At 46.3% G+C, this 23,891-nt stretch overlaps 1 protein-coding gene across 4 annotated transcripts in view; it reads right to left on the bottom strand.

Moving 5' to 3' along the window:
- LOC136664974 (ephrin type-A receptor 7-like) overlaps nt 1–23,891 on the bottom strand; it is a 97,764-nt gene that overhangs the window by 26,449 nt on the left and 47,424 nt on the right. For all 4 annotated transcript variants that reach the window (XR_010795192.1, XM_066642502.1, XM_066642503.1 and 1 more), the window contains exons 4-5: nt 15,501–15,656; nt 7,914–8,261 (exon numbers count right to left, since the gene is read on the bottom strand). Coding sequence is in view for 3 of the 4 variants with exons in the window: in XM_066642502.1 (XP_066498599.1) it covers nt 7,914–8,261; nt 15,501–15,656 (504 nt within the window). In the remaining variant the exon portion in view is untranslated. The remainder of the gene's footprint in view (nt 1–7,913; nt 8,262–15,500; nt 15,657–23,891) is intronic.

The following is a 23,891-nucleotide window of genomic DNA, read 5'->3' as shown; positions in this document are numbered from 1 at the left end:
CTCATATCTCCCTTATCTCTCTCTCTATCTCTGCATACTCTCTCTCTCCCTCATATCTCCCTAATCTCTCTCTGCATACTCTCTCCATCTCTCTCTCTCCCTCATATCTCCCTAATCTCTCTCTGCATACTCTCTCTCCATCTCTCTCTCTCTCATATCTCCCTTATCTCTCTCTCTATCTCTGCATACTCTCTCCATCTCTCTCTCCCTCATATCTCCCTAATCTCTCTCTATCTCTGCATACTCTCTCTCCATCTCTCTCTCATATCTCCCTAATCTCTCTCTCTATCTCTCCATCATCTCTCTCTCCTCATCTCAGCATATTCTCTCTCTCCCCCTCATATCTCCCTAATCTCTCTCTATCTCTGCATACTCTCTCTCCATCTCTCTCTCTATCTCTGCAAACTCTCTCCATCTCTCTCTCATATCTCCCCAATCTCTCTCTCTATCCCTGCATACTCTCTCTCCATCTCTCTCTCTCTCCCTCATATCTCCCTAATCTCTCTATCTCTGCATACTCTCTCCATCTCTCTCTCCATCCCTCTCTCCCTCATCTCTCTCTATCTCTGCAAACTCTCTCAATCTCTCTCTCATATCTCCCTAATCTCTCTCTCTATCTCTGCATACTCTCTCTCTATCTCTCTCTCCCCCTCATATCTCCCTATCTCTGCATACTCTCTCTTCATCTCTCTCTCTATCTCTCTCTCCCCCTCATATCTCCCTAATCTCTCTCTCTCTATCTCTGCATACTCTCTCTCCATCTCTCTCTCTGTCTCTGCATACTCTCTCTTCATCTCTCTATCTCTCTCTTCCCCTCATATCTCCCTATCTCTGCATACTCTCTCTCTCCCTCATATCTCCCTAATCTCTCTCTCTATCTCTGCACACTCTCTCTCTATCTCTCTCCATGTACTCGCTTTGTCACTCTAAACTCTCTCTCCATGTACTCACTCTCTCTCAACTGTCACTCTGTAGTCTCTCGCTCCCTCTTTCTCAGACAGAGAGCGATAGAGAGGTGTAGACTGAGCTGATAGTTCGGGGTGGGGATCAAAGTGAAGGCGGGTTTGTTCTGTTCATCTCTGAGACGTTCCTCTCTTTGTTCTGTTTGATGTTCCGAGGGTTCAGAACAAAGGAACGATGCATTATTCAACCGCAGCTTTAACAGCTAACGAGCGCCGCACTCCTCCGCCTGCATCCCCTCATTCACTGCACTCTTCCGTGCATCCCTCGTTCAGTTAGAGCAGCTCAGCAGCACACGGGAGGAGAGATGGTCTCCAGAAAAACAGAGGCATGTGTCTGTTGTGTTTATCAACGAACAATCTGAGTGCCCCCCCAACCCCCCTCAGAAAAGTACCGTCACACCTCTCTCTCTCTCTCGCTCTCTCTCTCCCTCTCTCCCCTCCCTTCACCCCCTCCCTCTCCAGGACCTGTTTAATAATGTATTCTCGACTCAAAGCTACAAACTACAAGTCGGTGTTGCACTAAAACTCAATGTGACAAAGTGCTCCTTTGAAAAATACACACACACACACACACACACACACACACAGACAGCCAGACACTCACACAGACTTGGAGCAACCTGTACTGAACTAAATAAATAAGATGTAATATACATACAAATGGGACTCATTACCCAGAAGGCCGAGCGGCTGGCTGGACCCACAGAGGAGCCGTTATCACATGCAGCATCGCTGCTGTTACCGGAGGGAGGGATGACAGGTTGGAGCAAGTGATGAAAGGATGAAGGGATGAAGCAAGGGAGTGAATTTATATATTTCCTTCCATCAGACGACACACAAACACAGTGAGGGATGAGATGCAGAAAAACGAAACCTACGGCCAGAGGAACACCTCCTCACTGCCGTCACAGCCTCTGCGCTACACGTCAAATACACCGCTGTGAGGATTTGATGGCATTCAGCCACAGAACTATCAGCTGTTTGATCACAAACACGACACCAGTTTGTTCGAGGAACTGGATGGAGCTCCGTCACGCCACAGAACACAGCCCAGTGCTGAGCGGGGGGGGGGGGGGGGGGGGGTTACACCCCTCCAGCCCACGCTTCACACTGAGCCCTTGCTCTTTGAAGATGAGAGTGAAAGAGAGAAGAAAGGAAAGCAGAAGGGAATGGAATTGGCAAGAAATATGGATGAAGGAGGGAGGAAAGAGAACTTGAAGCAGTGTGTGTGTGTGTGAGAGAGAGAGAGAGAGAGGGGTAGTGTCAGCAGAAGGCTGAATGAGTGTAAGTGAGTGTGTCAGAGTGAAAGAGACAGTGTCAGTCTGAATCATAGCGACAGAGAACACAGTTCCACTGTTCCAAGGCCCAGTGCTAGGGGTTTATACTCGTCTAGTGGACACCTGACACTGGGCATAGTGACCCTAGGCTCATGTGCAGCTGCTCCAGAGCTTCTACTGTTTTCTCCAGAGCTTCTCTCTGGCTTCACATATCATTACTCTTACTCTTTCTTTTTAGACCCACTCTTCCTTATTATCCTCCCTTTCTCTCTCTCCCTCTCTCAGCGGGTTGGAGGTGAATTGTGGGCTTCTCACAGGTGAAGAGGCAGTTTCATAACCTTCTGCAAAAACAACCCCCACCACACACACACACACACACACACACACACACACACACACACACACACACACACACACACACACACACACACACACACACACGCTGTTTTCTGAATTTCACAGTGAGTGCAGCAGAGTTTAAAGTGAAAAGTTTGGTTGTGAATACAGTGTGTGTGTGAGGTCTGACTGTTTCCACGGTAACTGCTGTGACTGACACCTCCCCATGTGGTGACAGACAGCTGTCAATCAGAAACACAAACACATCCATCTCATAATGACACAGCGGGAGGATTTCATCAACCCCCTGATGCCCAGAGAGAGAGAGAGAGAGAGGAGACAAAGAGAGGAGAGAGAGAGAGAGAGAGAGAGGGGAGAGAAAGAGAGGAGAGAGAGAGAGAGAGAGAAAGTGAGGAGAGAGAGAGAGAGAAAGAGAGGAGAGAGAGAGAGAAAGAGGAGAGAGAGAGAGAGAGAGAGAGGAGAGAGAGAGAGAGAGGGAGAGAAGCTCGGTCAGTGTAAAGGACAGTGTTCTGACTGTGATGATAAATCTGCATGTGTCTGTGTTTAGGAAACGACTTGAATCTTCATCTCAGTGGGTTGCCAGATCCTCAAAAGCTCACCATAAACACACACACACACACTTTTTAGGCTGATTCCTGTTGTTTTTCATCCCTTTCTCATCCCTCTGAGTTACTGTGGCCCTTAGGAGGCTCTGGGTCTCAGAGAGATCCACAGGGGCCAGGGGCTAAATCCTCAACCGATATGGAAATGTCAATCCCCCCTGGCACCCCCTCTCATACACACACACACACACACACACACACACACACACACACACACTAAACCCCAAACAGCTTCCACCAAAGGGTTAAATCCCACATTATAGTGTGAGTCTGACACTCTGGAACATTCAGCTTTCTACATGTAGTAACACACACACTCACACACACACACACACACAGTCCAGCTCCAGTGACCGCACATGACACACTGCAGTTCTACAATCACAAGCTGTAGTCCACGTGTTGCTCTGCATACTTTGTTGCCCCATTTCACCTTGTGCAGGTCTGGTCTGGGTGGTGCAATACACTAATCGCTGCAGTGACACTGACGTGACGTGACGTGCTGCTACGAGTAGATCAGACACAGCAGTGCTGCTCGAGTGTTTACACTGTGTCCACTCACTGTCCACTCTATTAGACCTTGTAGATGTGTAATAATAAGAAACCAGGATCTTTTTAGTAAGCTCTGTGTATTTATGTGTGTGTGTGTGTGTGTGTGTGTGTGTGTGTGTGTGTCTACAAAGCCAGTGCTGACCTTTATGAATAGTGCATCAGTCGCTTTGAGTTGAGTTCACGCTCTGACTCATGTGCCGCAATAAACCTGTTATCATCCCTCCATTCCTCCCTCCATCCATCCCTCCCTCCCTTCTTCCCTCCCCAATCCCTCCACGCCCTCATCCATCCTTTTATCTTTCTCCCGTCCCCACATCCGTCCCTCCTTCCTTCTACCGAGCTCTCTCAAGCTCTCCATTCTTCCACCTCCGCCTTCTTCCTCTCTCCTGACACCGAGACACGGAGCCCCATCTGAGGATCAGGGCGAGGAATATTTAGATACGGCAAAGGGAGGGAGGAAGGGGTGAGAGAGAGAGAGAGAGAGAGAGAGAGAGAGAAGGAAAGGAAAAGAGAGAGAGAGAGAGAGAGAGAGAGAGATTTAACAGTGAGGACCTTGGTGAAGGTTTAAGAGGAAAAGCACCTTGACAAAAAAGATTTGCCCAAAACCACCCAGAGGGTCTCTTTATCTGACCAGAACAGACCCAAGGGACGAGAGAGAGAGAGAGTTAAGTATAGTTATGGTTGACACTCTAAATATCATCACTGGGTTATTGTGCTGCTTTAAATTCTGACTCAGCTTCCCTTCCACTGTGAGAATGACTCAACATCGTGGGTCTGAAAGGACATGGAGACAGAGAGAAGAGTAGCTCAGCGGACAGTGCTGTATGTATAGATTCCGTTTCCAGTCCTCAACACACCAGCTGTTCCACACAACTCTGTTTTCCTCCAGATGTTTCTCTTACACAGCTGGAGTGGATAAAGTGCACACACACACAACAGACAAATATAACCCTGTTCTCAGAGATTCTGTATACTCGCTTCTGAAAACATTTCTCATGATTAAAAATACATGTGCTCTGCTTACACACACACACACACACACACACACACGGCATGTGTGATACTGTTTTTTCTCTGACGATGATTTACAGTTTCAAAAATTCCTGATTAATGATTTAATCAACCACCACAGATTAAATATTAACATGCGTATAATTATTCAACTAAATTAAATTAAATATAAAAAACCCTACAGCCACAGAGGGGCGCTGTCCTGGCTCATCTAATGCAAACACAACTGGGCTGGTTGTAAACAGCTGGACTGACTGTGTATCTGAGTGTTCTCTAGTCGTGGGTGTGTTGGAAGACACTGCTGGTGCAGATGTGTTCAGAAAAGCCCAGCTGGGTGTGTACTAGTCCTGAGAGAAGGACCTGCGGCCTGGTCAGTCACACCGGTCACCCAGCACCGCCTCGTCCACTGCACTCACAGTCAATCATTTAAACACACTGCAGTGTCTCGCCCAGAAAATAAGAGGCACCGCTTTCACACCAGCTTTAGCTTTATGTTTTTTAGCTGATGTTGGCCACTGTCACAGACTGAAAGTGCTACAAAACTAAACAAGTCGAGTTACAAATGAGTTTCTGAGGTAAACATTCAAACATTGAATAAAAACTTCAGCCACGTACAAACTACCGTGAAATCTACGGTTCCACGTTAAAAGACATGGAGCTTCTGAACATAAACAAACCTGAGTTTCCCCACAATCAGAGATGCACTGAGTAAGCAGTAACCGGAGTGTGAGCGTAAAACCGCTACAGTTTGTTAACACTGTTCCACGAGCGCAACGAGCGGCCGCACATCTGCAGCAACATCACTCTGACATCATATTGACACAGGCTGAGGGGAAAAAGCAGGAATTATAAACGTCAAAATAAAAGTCCCCAATACCAACGAAGCAGTAACACAAAATACATTAGCATTAGTAGCAATTGTTATTATTATTATTATTTTAATATTGATAACATTGGCTTTTAATAGAATAGCTAATATAATAAATAAGAATAATAATTAATTAATAAAGTGAATCATTTTAACATATTATCATTTATCACGATTATTCTGGAGGATTTTCGTTTGTCTAAATTTATATTACTGCCCAGTCCTACCATCTCAGCTTGTCCCTCCATGCATGTGTGTGTGAGGTTCCCCCAGTTCTCAGTCCATTCTGATCTCGTTAATTCTTGCTACAATACATTCATTCATTCATTAATTATCTGTAACCCTTATCCAATTCAGGGTCGCGGTGGGTTCAGAGCCTACCTGGAATCATTGGGCGCAAGGCAGGAACACACCCTGGAGGTGGCGCCAGTCCTTCACAGGGCAACACACACATTTACTCACACACACGGACAATTTAGAGTGACCAATCCACCTACCAACGTGTTTTTGGACTGTGGGAGGAAACCGGAGCACCTGGAGGAAACCTACGCAGACACAGGGAGAACACACCACACTCCTCACAGACAGTCACCCGGAGGAAACCCACGCAGACACAGGGAGAACACACCACACTCCTCACAGACAGTCACCCGGAGGAAACCCACGCAGACACAGGGAGAACACACCACACTCCTCACAGACAGTCACCCGGAGGAAACCCACGCAGACACAGAGAGAACACACCACACTCCCCACAGACAGTCACCCGGAGGAAACCCACGCAGACACAGGGAGAACACACCACACTCCTCACAGACAGTCACCCGGAGGAAACCCACGCAGACACAGAGAGAACACACCACACTCCCCACAGACAGTCACCCGGAGGAAACCCACGCAGACACAGGGAGAACACACCACACTCCTCACAGACAGTCACCCGGAGGAAACCCACGCAGACACAGGGAGAACACACCACACTCCTCACAGACAGTCACCCGGAGGAAACCCACGCAGACACAGAGAGAACACACCACACTCCTCACAGACAGTTACCCGGAGCGGGAATCGAACCCACAACCTCCAGGCCCCAGGAGCTGTGTGACTGCGCCACCGTGCCGCCCTGCTACAATACATTTAAACTGAAATCTAAAATACTGTTTCTCCTTTTCTTTTTTGCTGATCTGAAAAGCGATCCGATCCGTGACTCGAAACTCGTGATCCGATCCAAACCATGAGATTTGTGAGGCTCTAGCGCTAACTGAGTTAGCTCACTAGCTACCGTCTTCCCACAGGCATTAAAACCACGTGTTCCTGGTCTGAGAGCAGAGCGCTTATTAAACACTTGAGAAAACACTTGAGTCATAAACACACACCAAGGTTAGCACTGGTCAGTATCCACCACAAACCCCCGAACCCTTTCCCTGGAGCTCGGACACTCGGCACGAATGGTGGCGAATGGTGTTTGTAGAAGAGGATAAGACAGAGGACTCAGAGAGGGTCAGAGCTGCTTCAGAAACAATAAGAGCCTGGAGACAAATGCTGCTTCATTCAGTGAGTCCACCAGGTTTGTTCAGACCACTTTAAAGCTTTTAGAAGCAACATCCTTCACTTTAAATAGAACCACGTGCATCACAGCGCATTGCATCTCTCCCATAACTCACTCAATATGAAACATTCTGTTCAAAAACAAGGCCAATCTGTGAGCATGTCCCATCCAGTGCTGCTTTCCCACTGCTTGGTACATACTCTCCTCAGCTATACTCACTTTTCAGTTCTAGTCCCTGGTTGGTTTTCCACTGAAGCAGCTCTCTCCCCCTGAAGTGTTGCTGGTGACATCGCAAAACCCCGTCTCTAAAGGGAACCACAGGCTTTGGAAACCACGACAACAGCAGCAGTGATGTTAACTGTTGTTTACTCATCGTGTGTTTGTGAGAGAGGCTCTACTCTTCTTATAACAAGCTTCTCAGTGATTCTGAAGCTCTAATTTTGAGGTTAAAAAATACTGCCTATTGTTGTTTTATGCAGCTCTCTGAAAACTAAATGTCAAGAAAATTCATCATCCAGAAAGTGTTTTGGATCGTGGAATTAAAGGGGACCACAATAACTTATACTTCTCTCTCTCTCTCTCACTCTCTCTAACACACACACACACACACACACACACGCTGCAGAAAGCTGATAATGTCACAACACTTATAAACACCTCATAAATGATCCCTCACGTGTTTAAGAAGCTCTGAGCAAATAAAACGACAGAACGGAACAGAACGGGGCGGGGCACCTGGCAGGGCGGTGGAGACGTTGACCTGGGTGTAGAAGCGCTTGTTGGGGAGGAACTCTGAGACGCCGTTCCGGGCCTCGATGGTGAAGGTGTAGTTGGTGTTTGGCAGCAGGTTGAGGACCGTGACGGTGCGGTCCGTTAGGGTGCTCGACTGAGGCACGAAGCCCACGCTGGCGCCACACGGCTCACACTGGGGCCGGGGACTCCGGGGGGGTCCCACACACTTCCTGCACCCCACGCTGTAGCTCACGTCGCCACGCCCACCCAAGTCACTCGGCTCCGCCCACTCCAGGATCAACGTGGACTGCTTTAGAGTGTACACCAGGTCACGGGGTGGAGACGGGGGGCCTGCGGGGGAAATAACACAGACAATGTTCTGAATTAAAGAGAAATAAACCCAGAAGATTTTAAGAATAACACATATTTACTTAATCAAAACCTACAGATTAAATAGATATTATTAAAAGTAATTAAAAACAGAACTGTGTCTTGATGAACTGTGCTGTGTTTTATTTCTGTGACATAGTTCATTATAATTAGGTTTATCACACACGGCAGCTCCAGGCATTGCATGAGAGACAGTGAGTGTGTGTGTGTGTAGCGTTTGAGAGAGCACATATGGTCCAAGCGGTGAACACACACACTGGTTGTGTTAACTGAGCCGAAGGGTGAAGCTCAGTTCTCTACAGAGCTGCAGAAACACGCAACCGGAGATAAAACCTTGGCCAGAATCTAACACGGGACACCCTGGGTTTAACCCTGCCCCACAAACACACTTCTATCTCTGTAGTCCCTCCTTAACGTCTCTACATTTTCTCATTAAGATAGTAGTTCCACCTTAACATCTCTGTAGGTCCACCTTAACACCTCTGTAGTTCCACCTTAATATATTTGTAGTTCCACATTAAAATATCTGTAGTGTTGCCTTAATATCTCTGTGGTTCCACCTTAACATCTCTGTAGTTCCACCTTAAAATCTCTGTAGTGTCAACTTAATCTTTGTAGTTCTTCATATACATCTCAATAATGCCTCCTTAATATCTCCGCTGTCTCTAATATCTCTGCAATTCCACCTTAACATCAAATCAAATCAAATCAAATTTATTTATATAGCGCTTTTCACAACTGATGTTGTCACAAAGCAGCTTCACAGAATTCCAGTAAGACAAGATTTGACATGAAATGTAAAAACAAATGTAAAACCCTCAAGTGAGCAAGCCAGGGGCGACAGTGGCAAGGAAAAACTCCCCCAGCTGAGGAAGAAACCTTGGGAGGAACCAAGGCTCACAAGGGGTGACCCATCCTCCTCTGGTCAATCTACTGGTGATGATAGTTAGTAGTCCATGAGAACTTCAGTGTAGGGACAGCTTCAAGGCACTTGGTGGTTGCTGGAGCGTGGGCAGCTGGTCTGAAGCGTGGAGGAGGATCTCGACAGTCATCCATCAGTGTCCAGACAGACAGGTGGGCAGTCGTTTACTCGGAAAGATGTAAAGGGATGGAATTAGTTTTGAACTGTTTTGTGTTTGTAAAGTAGAAAATATGAAAATTTCCAGAGTGTGGCTAATGACTCCGGCAGATCTGACTATGACAGCATTAACTAAAAGGAGAGAACCAGAAGGACACACAGACACGGGAGCATCCTGAAACACTGGCATCCCTCCGCTCCACCGTCAACAAACCTGAGTGATCGCGAGAAGCGGCGGGACGACAGCACCAGCGTCTCAGTATACTATAATTCCCTGTGTCCATGGACCCCCCGGATCTGCCGCCTTTATCTATGGGGGAGCATTAGCTACCAAATGATAAACTAAACAAATGAGTTTTTAGCCTACATTTGAAGATTGCGACTGTGTCTGAGTCCCGAACATTTTCTGGAAGATCATTCCAGAGTTGGGGGGCTTTATAAGAAAAGGCTCTTCCCCCAGCTGAGGCCTTCTGAATTCTGGGAACATTTAAAAATCCAGTATTCTGTGATCTGAGTGAACGTGGAGGCTCATAATAGGAAATTGTATCTTGAAGATATTCAGGAGCAAGCCCATGTAGAGCTTTATATGTTAATAACAAAATTTTGTAGTCAATGCGGAATTTAACAGGCAGCCAATGAAGTGATGATAAAACTGGGCTGATATGTTCAAATTTTCTAGTTTTAGTGAGGACCCTAGCTGCAGCATTTTGAACTAGTTGAAGTTTTCTTAAATTGCTGCTGGTGCATCCTGACAGTAGTGCGTTACAGTAGTCAAGCCTTGAAGTAATAAAGGCATGTACTAATGTTTCTGCGTCCTGGAGGGATAAGGCATTTCTAATCTTAGCAATATTGCGAAGATGTAAAAAAGCTGTCCTAGTGATACTACCTATGTGTTGATCAAATGATAAATCCGGGTCAATTATGACACCAAGATTTTTTGCTGCTGAACCAGGTTTAACTGGAAAGTCAGCTAGATTTAAAATTAAGTCTGATAATTTATTTCTTGTCACTTTTGGACCCAAAAGCAGGACCTCTGTTTTGTTGCTGTTTAGAAGGAGGAAGTTACGCAACATCCAGCCTTTCACGTCTTTTACACAGTCCTCTATTTTCTTTAATCTGTGTTTGTCATCGGGCTTGGCTGAAATATACAATTGTGTGTCGTCTGCGTAACAGTGAAAGTTAATGTCATGGTTTCTTATAACTGTGCCTAGCGGTAACATGTATAATGTAAATAATAATGGTCCTAAAATAGAGCCTTGTGGAATTCCAAATCTTACTTTAGAATAATTTGAATTTAGATTGTTTACTTTTACGAATTGATAACGTTCCGTTAAGTAAGATTTGAACCATAATAGGGCTGTCCCTGTGATTCCAACCATGTTTTCTAACCTTTCTATGAGAATATTGTGGTCTATTGTATCGAAGGCTGCGCTTAGGTCAAGAAGCACCAACAGGGATGCGTGGCCTTGATCAGAGGCAAGAAGAAGATCATTTGTTATCTTGACTAGAGCTGTCTCTGTACTATGATGTTGCCTGAATCCAGATTGGAATTTTTCATATATATGATTCTTATGTAGATATGAACTAAGTTGTTGGGCCACAGCTCTTTCTAAGATCTTAGACAGAAATGGCAAATTAGAAATAGGCCTGTAATTAGACAGTGTACTAGCATCAAGATTTGGTTTCTTGATCATAGGTTTAATAACTGCTAGTTTAAAAGCTTTGGGTACATGGCCCAGACTAAGCGATGAGTTTACTATAGTTAAAAGAGGATCAATAATAGCTGGTAGTACTTCTTTGAGCAACTTTGTGGGAATTGCGTCAAGTGTGCAAGTTGTACAGTTTGCGGAGGTGATAATCTTCTCTAGTTCTAATTGTGGGAGTGGGTAAAAGGTTTCAAGTCTTTCTTTTACAGTTATATTATGTTTTATTTCATTCACATCGGGTGGCAGCCAGGATGGATTTGATCCTGTGGCTAGAGTTTGTTGTCTAATATTCTCAATTTTATTATTAAAAAAGTCCATAAAATCTTTACTGGTGAGTATTGCTGGAATTAGTTGTTCAGAACCTGCTTGATTTTTTGTAATTCTAGAAAACACACTAAACAGTGCTCTCGGATTATTTTTATTATTGGAGATCAGCGAGGCCAGATATGCTGAGCGAGCTTTAGTGAGGGCATTTCTATACTCTATAAGGCTGTCCTTCCAGGCAGAATGAAACACTTCAAGCTTGGTTGATCGCCATTTCCGCTCTAGTTTTCGTAATGTTTGTTTTAAAGTACGGGTCTTATCGTTATACCATGGTGCGAGCTTTTTCTGTCTTATACTTTTATGTTTAAGTGGTGCTACCTTTTCTAAAGTAGATCGACAGGTATTTTCTAGGTAGTCAGTTAGTACATCTAGGTCCATTGGGTCTGATGGAGTTGGAACTGGGGTCGATAGTTCTGGTAGGTTTTCTATAAATTGTAGGGCGGTAGATGGTTTTATTATACGCCTTGTAGAATAGCGAGGGTTCTTACATAGATTATGGATAAAACGTAGCTCATATGAAATTAAGTAATGATCGGAGATTGCTGAGGATTGCGGTAAGATATTAATTTTGTCAATGTTAAGACCTAGTGTCAGAACTAAGTCTAAAGTGTGGCTGCAGTAGTGTCATCAAAGAGAGAACATCTCTGTTCTCTCTTTCATTTGTCTGTATTTTGTCCTTAATATCTCTTTAGTGTCCTTTGGAGAAACACTGAGATCAGACAGAGAGAAGGTTGAGACCCTATCGTCCCCTGTGTCTCCTCTTGTTTGAGTGGAGCTCTCCGCTTCGCCTCACGCTGCGCTCAGTGCTGAGATAATAACACTTCTGTTTTATTACAATCTGCAGCTGAACTAAAGACAGAGCTCCACCATTTCTCACCAGCGCTCACAGTTCTGATGCTTGACATGTGCCTCAGGTCTCACTTTTTCTCCTGAGTTTAGGAGGATCTCTGTTAAGTCTCCTGAGGCGTCAGCGAGCAGCCCTCGAGCAGTGACACTTCATGAGGACGTGGCGAGAGACGGAGAGCGCGTCCTCCCACAGGAAGCTCCCTGTCTCAAGGTCTGCGCTCTTCACAGACAAAAGACTGACTCAAACAGGAGCTGAAAGCTCCCTCTCTACAGAGGGACAGCAAATAGAATAAACGCCACTCTGATTTTCCAGGTGAGCTCTCACGTCTTGAGACACGGGGAGACCACTTCGGTGAAGTCCTGCAATAGCCCTTCAGCTCAAAATTTGCTGAAGTCTTGTATTTCCATTTAAAAAACAGAGGAAGAACAGCTAAAAATCAAAGCTTCCTCCTCGTCCATCACTGATGTGCGCTCGGGGTCTGGGTGAACAGCGAGTGGCTCATTTTCATTTAAAAGGGACATGAGCTGGCTGTTCTGAACAGGGCTGTTCAGACAGGGGGAGAACACTGCTGTGGGGCTTGTGGGGTTTTACCCAAAGCATGCCCCAGATGTTTCATTAAGACCCCAGAGTCTTTTCCTCATGGAAAAGGGGTAGTGTGTTTCCCCTTTAAGGTGAACTGTGGAGTGTTTTCATCACAAAAATCAAGTTCCATCGTGTCATTAAAGGTCTTTAACTAGAGTTTAGTGAAGGCTGCTCTGCGTAAAGCTGTTGTGGGTGAGGAACTGTGTGAGGAACCTTCTCTGACCTTCATGTCCTTCTGAAAACAGCTGAATAAAATAAACAGAAAGACTTCGTGATTCAAAGAGCGGTGGAAATGCTCGCTGCAAGGACAGCGTAGAGAATATGCATCTGTTCCTAATGAACCTTCAGAAAGATTCTGAGAGTTGTATTCACTCTCCAGGGTTCAGTTCACTGTAAAGATGAAAAATTGTATAGGTGTAGGTAAGTGGAACCACCTTAAATCTACTTCATATAAGCAATCCTGCATATAAATTGTCCAGACTATAATCAGAGAAACCTACAAAAGCCAACATATTTTATGGTATGAAGCTGGGGAGTGGGGGGGAAGTGTAGTGGGACTTTCTCTTAAGAGAGAAATACTCTGCCATAAAGGCTATGTCTTTTCCTGGGAAGTCCATGGTTGTTTCAGCAGCAGTGTGGCTTTGTAGACACAGCGTGCATGTGTTTGACCTGTCTGCGGCTCTTATGGTTATCATTCGGGTTGGACTCGGATATTTGGCTATTTGGATATTTGTCCGTTGGGTAGGTATTCAGTTTTTTAATTTTGAATAAATTAATTTACATTTTTTTAATTAATAAAATAATAAAAACCAACACCCCTACACTCCACCCCCATTCAGACTCAAAAGTCCTTTATGAATGAACTTAAAACAGCCCAAAACTAACAGCCCACTTACAATAAACCACGGCAACACCACAGCTCATTGTCAGCTTCATATCTCGAATTAGACCACGTCCATGAACAGCTGGTTAACCTAGTCATACACTGTGCACTTAGTAGCACAGTAGGCATGGGTTAGCAAGCGAAGCAGACATTGGAGTTTTAAAGCCGGCGTCAGATGCTGAACGACCCCAACCCTGAATATTCAAAATCGTGACAGAAAAGAAGACTCAGACCTGAAGACTCAAACTGTTGAGCAGCTGAAGTCTTGTACTGAATAAGGACTGGCATAATTTCCATTTGCAAAACTGTAGCAATTAGTCTCCTCTGTTCCCAAACACTGAAAAAGTGTCAGTAAAATGAATACTGACGGAACACAGCGGGAATGTCTCTTACATCCTAACATTTTACAACATGTTGCAAGTGTCAGATTCTTTTATAAAATCAATCGAGTTTTTCAGAGACACTAATAAATAAAGCTTCAGGAGAATGAAAACCACACAGATTCCTGTCATTTAGAAAATGGCTGATTCTTCCAGAAGGGGGCAGGTCCACTCTGAAGGACAACTCTTTAAAAGGAAACATTAATTGAAGAGACGGATACAGACGTGTTCCACAAATACACAGGAAATAAAGTCAGAGACCCGTGTGTGTGTGTGTATAAAAAATAAAAGAAAGTGGTGTATTCTCTGTGTTCTATTGCATCCGGACCACAGCTGCTGTACTGAGCTCACGGCCAAACACCAACAGAACCTGCTTACATAACTCCACAGCTTTTAATACACACACTCATTAAACTCGCTCTCTTCCTGTAGTCTTTAAATCTGCAGCATCTCTACCATTCAATAAGTTTGCGGACGTTGCTGACCTCACTCAGTATAAAGGGTGTCCGTAAATGTGCAGACATTAGTACGTCAGTGTATTCTGAGTGTTCAAGGAAATGGCTCACTGTAATCAATAGCTAATCAACTACAAACCAACGTCAGAGCTGTTGACAAAGAATTAGATAAAGATTAAAACAACATCCCAGTGTCATCCTGTGACTCTTCGGTCTTCATTAGAAACCTTCCTCTTAAATCTGTCTCTCCACCAGCCACTGATCTGTGTTTACAACTGTCATTACACCATCAATACTGTAATTAACACTGTAATTAAACCTCTATAAACACTACAGACCCCCAGCTCAGACACCACAGCAGCACTAATCAATATCAGCATTAGGCACGTTACTACCAGCTATAAACAGAGAGAGAGAGAGCTGCAGTGTTTCCTATCCCTGTGTAAAAGAGGTACAAGCCTTCCTTTACTATGATTCTGTGATACTATGTCAAGGGATGTTTTTAAGGTGGTTTTTAAGGTGGAAATAAAGCTGTAGCAGAGATGATGTTGGAGAAGGTGTGAGAGAAAGAGAAAGAGAGGGGTAAGGAGGCAGGAAACAAAGAGAGAGGGGGGGTATAAGGAGGAGGGAAAAGAGAGAGAGAGGGAATAAAAACAGTGGGAGAGAAAGTAGAGAGGAAGCATAGATAGAGAGAGAAAAACTGTAAAATGTAGTTCTCTCCCACTCTCTCCTTCTCTTTTCTTACGTAAACAATAAAGATAAAAGAAGAGAATCAATAGAACCCGGTTCTAGCTTCACACACACAGCCGCTGAGTAATAACATGACCGTGTGACTTTATTAGACTGGGGGAATTGTGTTGGAATTGTGGGAAAGGGTGGGGGGGGTCCACTGGACACAGAAGGAAAAGAAGAAAGAAAGGAAAATGTTTAATATAAGGTTCTTACGAGTGCAAGGCGCAGACGGGGGGTCCAAAGGGGTTCTGAAGTGGTCGTCTTCGCAGACACACAGCACCGAACCTTCCTCCTCAGACACACTGTGGTCAGGACACGGGAAGCACTCCTGCTGCCGGGACGACATCTTATAGGTCCCCTTCGGACACGCTGCGGAGACACAAAACAACAACAAAGCCATGTTATAAACAACATTTCATGTCCCCTTTGGACACCTTCACCGCCGTAAACAAACCACTGAGGCGTCTCGGGTTCCGACCCGGAGCGGCTGGACAGTAAATCCGTGGTGACTGTGGCAGGTGAGACGCCGAGGTCCTCATCTGTGTCTCTAACGATCACATTCCGGCGAAGGGTTCTCTCTTTGCGGCCTCGGCTCTCGCATTAATAAATCACAAAGCACTTAATACAGTAAACGTGAACAATGAATCCTGCCGTGCGCAGAGCCTCTGACGGCGGGAATTAATGAATATTAATAAGTCTTAAAAGAGGGTTTGCTTTGCGCTCGACCCAAACGGCCTTCATTATTTCCAGCCATAATTCCAGCGCCGTCTTATTCCAAATGTCAGGCTGGATTTGTCGGAGGCTGCTGGGGAATCAATAATTCATGCCGCCGTATTCAGATCACTGGCTTTACGCGGCTAATTCTGATTTATGAAAGAGGCACTAATAAACGGAATGAATCCGCCGCAAAGGTGGAGAGAGAGAGAGCGGCGTGTTCTCATCAGAGGGACAGTGAGAGTTAGAGCTTGACCTCCTCGCACCGGGCAGCGGTTTATCGACTCGTGTTTGAAGAGGAGCTCCAAGAGGGTCAGGACACAGGATGCTGCCCACAGGACACTGCTGGCTGAATATTTTTGGTTGGTGGACATTTCGAGTGGCACTGCTGTGTCTGATCCACTCTCACCAGCACAACACACACAACACCTCGGTCCCTCACTGGTTTACATTGCACCTTTACTTTGTTTCTCTCTTATTTGCCCCCTGTTCCTTCCCCTCCCCTCCCCCACTCTCTCTCTCTCTCTTGGTTCAAAGCCACATTAAGTCTCTTGACCCTGGGGTGCGGGGACAAAGCGTGACATCATCAAAAGTGTCCCGTCTCGGGGCTCAGTATGTTTTCCGTCTGCTCTGATGGATGGATTCCATTTAGAAAAGAGTCCCACCCTGAACCCAATCAGAGAGAGAGAGAGAGAGAGAGAGAGAGAGAGAGAGAGACCCACCAGGGTCAGTGCCTTTACCAGACCACCCTTATTTCTTTTCCACTTAAAGCATAAGTTGTTCATTTCCCGGAGATGTTCCAGAGGACTCCTCCAGAACCGGAGATAAGGAACTGGGGGGAAACACAGATAAAATGAAGCAGTGCAACAACCTGGTCTCATAAAAGCAATAACAGCACACAATGGATATCTAACAAAGGTTAAGGTGTTTTCAAACCCTGTGATTACAAGGTGGGATCGCTCTCAAAAGAACATCAACAGCTCCATTGTGGAGACCATCGAGAATGATTTTACATTATTATTAAATCTATTTATTGATTCATTCATTATCTGTAACCCTTATCCAGTTCAGGGTCGCGGTGGGTCCAGAGTCTACCTGGAATCATTGGGCGCAAGGCGGGAATACACCCTGGAGGGGGCGCCAGTCCTTCACAGGGCAACACACACACACACACACAAGGAGAACACAACACACTCCTCACAGACAATCACCCGGAGGAAACCCACGCAGACACAGGGAGAACACACCACACTCCTCACAGACAGTCACCCGGAGGAAACACACGCAGACACAGAGAGAACACACCACACTCCTCACAGACAGTCACCCAGAGGAAACCCACGCAGACACAGGGAGAACACACCACACTCCTCACAGACAGTCACCCGGAGGAAACACACGCAGACACAGAGAGAACACACCACACTCCTCACAGACAGTCACCCGGAGGAAACCCACGCAGACACAGGGAGAACACACCACACTCCTCACAGACAGTCACCCGGAGGAAACCCATGCAGACACAGGGAGAACACACCAAACCCTTCACAGACAATCACCCGGAGGAAACCCACGCAGACACAGGGAGAACACACCACACTCCTCACAGACAGTCACCCGGAGGAAACACACGCAGACACAGAGAGAACACACCACACTCCTCACAGACAGTCACCCGGAGGAAACCCACGCAGACACAGGGAGAACACACCACACTCCTCACAGACAGTCACCCGGAGGAAACCCATGCAGACACAGGGAGAACACACCAAACCCTTCACAGACAATCACCCGGAGGAAACCCACGCAGACACAGAGAGAACACACCACACTCCTCACAGACAGTCACCCGGAGGAAACCCATGCAGACACAGGGAGAACACACCACACTCCTCACAGACAGTCACCCGGAGCGGGAATCGAACCCACAACCTCCAGGTCCCTGGAGCTGTGTGACTGCGACACCTACCTGCTGCACCACCTATTTAAAACTAAATATAATAATAATAATAATCTCTTGCTCTTCATGCTCCCTCCCTGTGTCTGTCTGTCTCTCTCTTTCTCACAGCAGATGGCTGTGTAGTATGTGTGGGCGGGTTTTGTATTGATTTCTTTTGGCCCACAGTCCTTTGCTCACTTCGTTCTTCTCTTCCTTTGGTTCTCTCTCTCTCTCTCTCTCTCTCGTTTACTAGATAGAGTCTGAATCTGTGTTCTTCATGGCTCTGGGCGAGTTTGCAAACTTAGTGAAAGCTCCTGTTTAAAAGTCCACTCTGGGAAAAGTTCAGACTCCTCCGTTAAATCCAGGCAGAACCGAACGAGTAGAGCACAGCGTGAGTGGGCCAGGGGTCAAAGTTCGCGCACCCTTAGGTCAAAATCTGAACTGCTGTGAGGTCAAATGTTTGGGGTCACTGGTTTGTACAACACTGGCTCACTGCTCTGAAATGAAGAGCACGGACAACAACAACAGCCGGACAGAACTGTATTCACAAAAGAACACAGTTCCGCGTGTCCTTAGGCTCATGTGCAATGGCATTTAGCAACCTACCTTTCTCAAAAAACTACATAGTGCTGTTTCTGCAGTGCATTGAAGCACTGGAGCGGAGACACCACCCGAGCAGACACGGGTCCTTTCAGAACTTATCAACATGGTTCCACTGTAACTGATAACTGGAATGATAAAGAACAGCAATCAAAAACCAGAGGAGCAGCAGCCAATCAGAACGCTCCACTGAGGTCACATGATGGCAGAGAGAAAGAGGAGACAAGCCTCTCATCACACGCTGCACCATGGGCTTAACGAAGCATTTACACAGACTCAGCCTTTACCTTCACCTCCACCTCTTCATTACTGTGTGCATCATCACCATCGCCATCATCATCATCACCCTCTCCCAACTCTGATGAGCCTCGGCACACGCTCCGCTGCCTCAGCACCGCTTCTCAAAGGGCAGCTCTACCCTTCCCCCCCAAAAAACTTCCAGGTGATGAGTGTCTGAGAGAGAAGCGGCTGATTTCATCACTGGACAGGGACAGGGACGAGACACAGGCGTCTCAAAAGGACACTGTCCAGCACATGAGCCTATGGGGGACATGCACAATTGGAGAAGTGCGTCAATTTGTGACAAAGAGATGTGGTAATTGTGTGCGCACGTGTGTGTGTGTGTGTATGTTACCAGCTGTAAGCTGTGACTCAGCTCTGAGTTTCCTGTGACCCGGGGCTCGTCTCCATCTCGGATGCGGTTGGCATAGTGACCCAAGGTTGCCGTGGAGACAGCAGATGCTGGGAGTGTGTTTTGGGGAGTGTGAGGTCTTGCTGCTGAAGTGGGGTGTGTGTGTGTGTGGGGGGGTGGGGGGGTTGCTGGAGGAGTTTTGGTGGTCCAAGTTTTACGTTTTAAACACTTCTATTTTCTCCTGCACACAGACCCACTTGTTTCTATGCATTGTGGGGACATTACATAGTCTTCCATTGACTTTGTAGAGCCTTATAAATGCATGCACACACACACAGCATGTTTGTTTCTATGTGTTGTGGGGACATGACATATTCTTACATTCATTTTTTAGAGCCATACCCTAAACTTGAACGCACACATCGTTAACCGAACCACAGCCCCAACCCTAAGTCCCCAGAATGTGTGGGTTTAAACCAGTTTTGTCCCCACAACATGACAAAAACCAGTAAACACATACACACTCTCTCCACCCCTCCACCCCCTCACTCCCTCCCTCTGGTGGGGAGCTGTGTAAGTACTTTGTGACACTGCATGGCTGAACTCTGAATAATTCACTGCTGAATAAGCTTGGTGTGTGTGTGTGTGTGTGTCAGTTTCTCATCTGGTCATCCCTGTGTTTTGATTGACCACCTGACCGTTTGGAGAAGAGCTGAATACTTAATGAAGCCTTCTTTTCAGAGAACATTCCGCTGATGCCTGCAAGGCATTCTGGGACACTGAGGGAGAGGGAGGGGCACCTTCAAAAGGTTATGTCCCTGAGTATGTGGACACTCACTCGCCCCACGAGTCCTCCGACCCGAGGGCCGTTAATCAGTTCTGGGAAGGCTTTACTCGAGCTGTTGCTGTGAGGATTTGATGGCGAATGTGCTGAATGTCCTTCTAGAGCACCTTATGCTCATGTACAGCTGCTCCAGCTGCAATAGAGATTACACACTGTGTCCACACTGGGAGCAGCTTAAAAACATCTGACATCACTCAGTAAAAAGGGTGTCAAGGGGTGCTCTCTCTCTCTCACACACACACACACACAAAGAGTTTGACCCACTCCTGTCTATGGCCACGATCAATACGTCAGCTCATATCAGCAGCTTTTATACGAAGCTCCACATCACCATCATCTGATCACATCACAGCCACCAGACACACACCACGGGGCATCAGTGTCCTCAACACACACAGACACTATGCTTCACATGGCCCTAAACAGACATCATCCAGAAACAGGAACGACTGCCCACTGCATCTATATTTCAGCGTCCTCCAAATGTTAAAAACACTGTGAAAGAGGTGAGGAGTGTGTTTCTGTGTCTGCTGAATCTCTCAGAGGCACAACTCCGAGCACATCGCAGCACAAACACTAACTCTGTGTGTATTGTGTTTTCTGCAGTTGTGCTTGTCTGCGTTTCTCCCATTCCAACTGCTTTTGGGTTGTGTTTTGGTCCCTGGCTCTGCCCCTGCTCTCCTCCCCTCTCCTCTCCTGTGAATCGTTGGTCACCGAGTGATTGACATATTTTTCTGCAGAAGGCGAGGGGGATATTTGTAATGTTTCATTATAAAACTGTAAAACTGGAAATATGAAACCAGCATAATTATAACACTGTAAGGTGCAGTTACGTTCCCTAATTAAAGGTGCAGGACATGTTTTCTTCACAGTTCCACTGCAGTGACAGCAAAAGGTATGAGCCGTGTGTCTTTTGGTGCTTTTCCAATGCATGGAACCGACTCGACAACTCCGCTCAACTCAAAACACAGCAAAGCATGAGAGAAATTCATTCATTATCTGTAACTCTTATCCAGTTCAGGGTCGCGGTGGGTCCAGAGCCTACCTGGAATCATTGGGCGCAAGGTGGGAATACACCCTGGAGGGGGCACCAGTCCTTCACAGGGCAACAGACACATTCACTCACACCTACGGACACTTTTGAGTCACCAATCCACCTACCAACATGTGTTTTTGGACTGTGGGAGGAAACCGGAGCACCCGGAGGAAACCCACACAGACACAGGGAGAACACACCACACTCCTCACAGACAGTCACCCGGAGGAAACCCACGCAGACACAGGGAGAACACACCACACTCCTCACAGACAGTCACCCAGAGGAAACCCACGCAGACACAGGGAGAACACACCACACTCCTCACAGACAGTCACCCGGAGCAGGAATCGAACCCACAACCTCCAGGCCCCTGGAGCTGTGTGAATGCGACACCTACCTGCTGCACCACCGTGCCGCCCGCATGAGAGAAATGCAGAGGTTAATCCCAAATCCGTCCATGCTCCCTATGTAGTGCACTACACATGTCATGAAATTACTGAATCTAGACCTTAACAGTGCTATTTAAATTTCTAATACAACATTTATATATATATATATATTCAAAATGTGTGCAGCTGAAATACAGTACTTCCTGTGTGAGTACGTTGTAGTTCTTTAACTGTTTCGACAGTTTCAGACAGAGACGGACACCAGGTGACGTCAGTGTTTCCAGTGACTGAAAATGCTGTTTTCCTGTGGATGGGAATTAAAACGAAGACAAAAACATTAACTTCTAAAAAGATCTGGACCTGTGTGGACAGACCCTAACTCTTCAAGCAATTTCAAGTGAGAATAAAATCACGTGAGTCTCGCTGGAGTTTCATCACGCTCCCGTCGTCTCGAGCGTTCGGTGTGAGGGGCTCAGGAGAGCGGTCTTTAGTTTGTTTTGGACGGATACGCTACTGGATCTACAGCTGAGGGTGATCAAACCCGGGGAGGTGTGACGGTTTACAGAAACCCGAGGTCTTCAGGACTTCAAGACAGAGGTCTGTGCTCTTCAAGAGCAACAAGGAAAGATGAAAGCCTGGCTCTGAAGCAGAGGAGCGGGGGTAATTGGTGTTTAATTGGGACATGATTATGGGGGGGTGAGTGAAGCGGATGCTGGGTTATAAAGCTGGTGGCGCGGGGGCTGCTGTAAACATGCTGGAGAGCGAGGGGAAGATGTTTAATTAGGTTTTCGGATCCAGTACAGCGTGTTCTCTGCTAATCTCAGAGCAGAAATCTAATCAAGATCATTGAGATGAATATAGCAGGGCTGTGTGTGTGTGTGTGTGGGGGGGGGGGGGGGGGTCTGAGAATCTCTAGGCACTTCAAAATTCAATTTGATTTCATAAAACTCAGTCGTAGTGCGTCTCGATTAATGATTTCAATCACAGAAATGAAACTGAATCCATGAGTCAACACCACAACTGATGAAGGATCGGGATTAGCTTGTGTTCCTCTGGGAAGGGTTCACACCAGATGCTGGAACCTAGCTGTGAGGATTTGATGGCATTCAGTGAGGTCAGGGTGTGGTGTAGTTCTAGATCAAAACACCACCATTTTATCTAATAATTCTGAACCTCTCGAGGAAAACGTGTGTGTGTGTGTGTGTGAGAGAGTGAGTGAGACTGTCTAGTGTCCTTCAGTCCAGCCAATTCAAAAAGCTTGACCTTTCCTGAGTGAATAAACCCCCGGGTGTGTGTGTGTGTGTGTGTGTCCCTCACAAACACAGATCAATAAATAGCAAGACATCCCTCCTTCCATCTGTCCTCACTCTTTCACCTGGACATCATCCAGCAACCTGATTGGCTGTGGTGGGGTGCGGCAGGTAATAAAACCACCCAATTAAATCGACTAGGCCAGGGGTAACAAAAGGGTTGCTGCGAAAACTGTTGGTAGGGGCTGTGGAGTGTGGCCAGACCATAATAATCCATTCATCTTCTCCTTGGCCAAGAACCTGAGCATAGACCTTACCCACACAACCCAGTCACACACACACAGTCACACAGTCTCTCTCTCTCTCACACACACACACAGTCTCTCTCTCTCTCTCTCACACACACACACAGTCTCTCTCTCTCTCTCTCTCACACACACACACACACACACACACACACACACACACACACACACAGTCTCTCTCTCACACACACACACAGTCTCACACACACACACACAGTTGGTGTAAAGCAAAACAGACACAATTTGTCCAAGGAGAGGTGATAAATACTGTTTAGTGACATCACAAAACCATTTAGTTTAAATTGGCACCATTTACGCAGGTCAGCTTCTATATAAGGACTGCATGGGCATGGCATGTGTGATACACTTTTTTCCTTAGTATGGGCCCTTTAATACCTCCCTCTCTGTTTGAGCGGAGTCCAGCTTTAAACCTGGATTATGGTAATGAGGTCTATTTTAAAACTGACCTGAGATCATTTCATGACCGGGTTGGTTTTATGGGATTGTGTGTGTGTGTGATAATGACCTGTGCCTCATTTGTCTCACTCCACTGCCGCGCTGTGGATTTGTGTGTTGTGTTCTCACCAAGACACAGAGTGTATCAATACTCTCTCCCTGTGTCAGAAACACACACACACACACACACACACACACACACACACGGGAGATTAAACCCTGTGGTTTAACCGAGATGCTGATTCTCAGTGAAATAAGGCAGCGTTATATTAAATTAACAGAAATAAATCTGTGCTGCTGCTGTGCGGAGCCTCACACCCAGCGTCCCGTAAAGTCCACAACACACCACTATCAGTGCACAACTACAGAAGCCCAGAAAGGCCATGGGTTTGCATCTTAACTGTACTTTACCGCCATGGGGATAAATTGAGGGATTA

This window comes from Hoplias malabaricus, chromosome 13 (genome assembly GCF_029633855.1).
Source record: "Hoplias malabaricus isolate fHopMal1 chromosome 13, fHopMal1.hap1, whole genome shotgun sequence".
Classification (NCBI taxonomy): Eukaryota; Metazoa; Chordata; class Actinopteri; order Characiformes; family Erythrinidae; genus Hoplias; species Hoplias malabaricus.
This window is presented reverse-complemented; position numbering and strand designations above follow the sequence as displayed.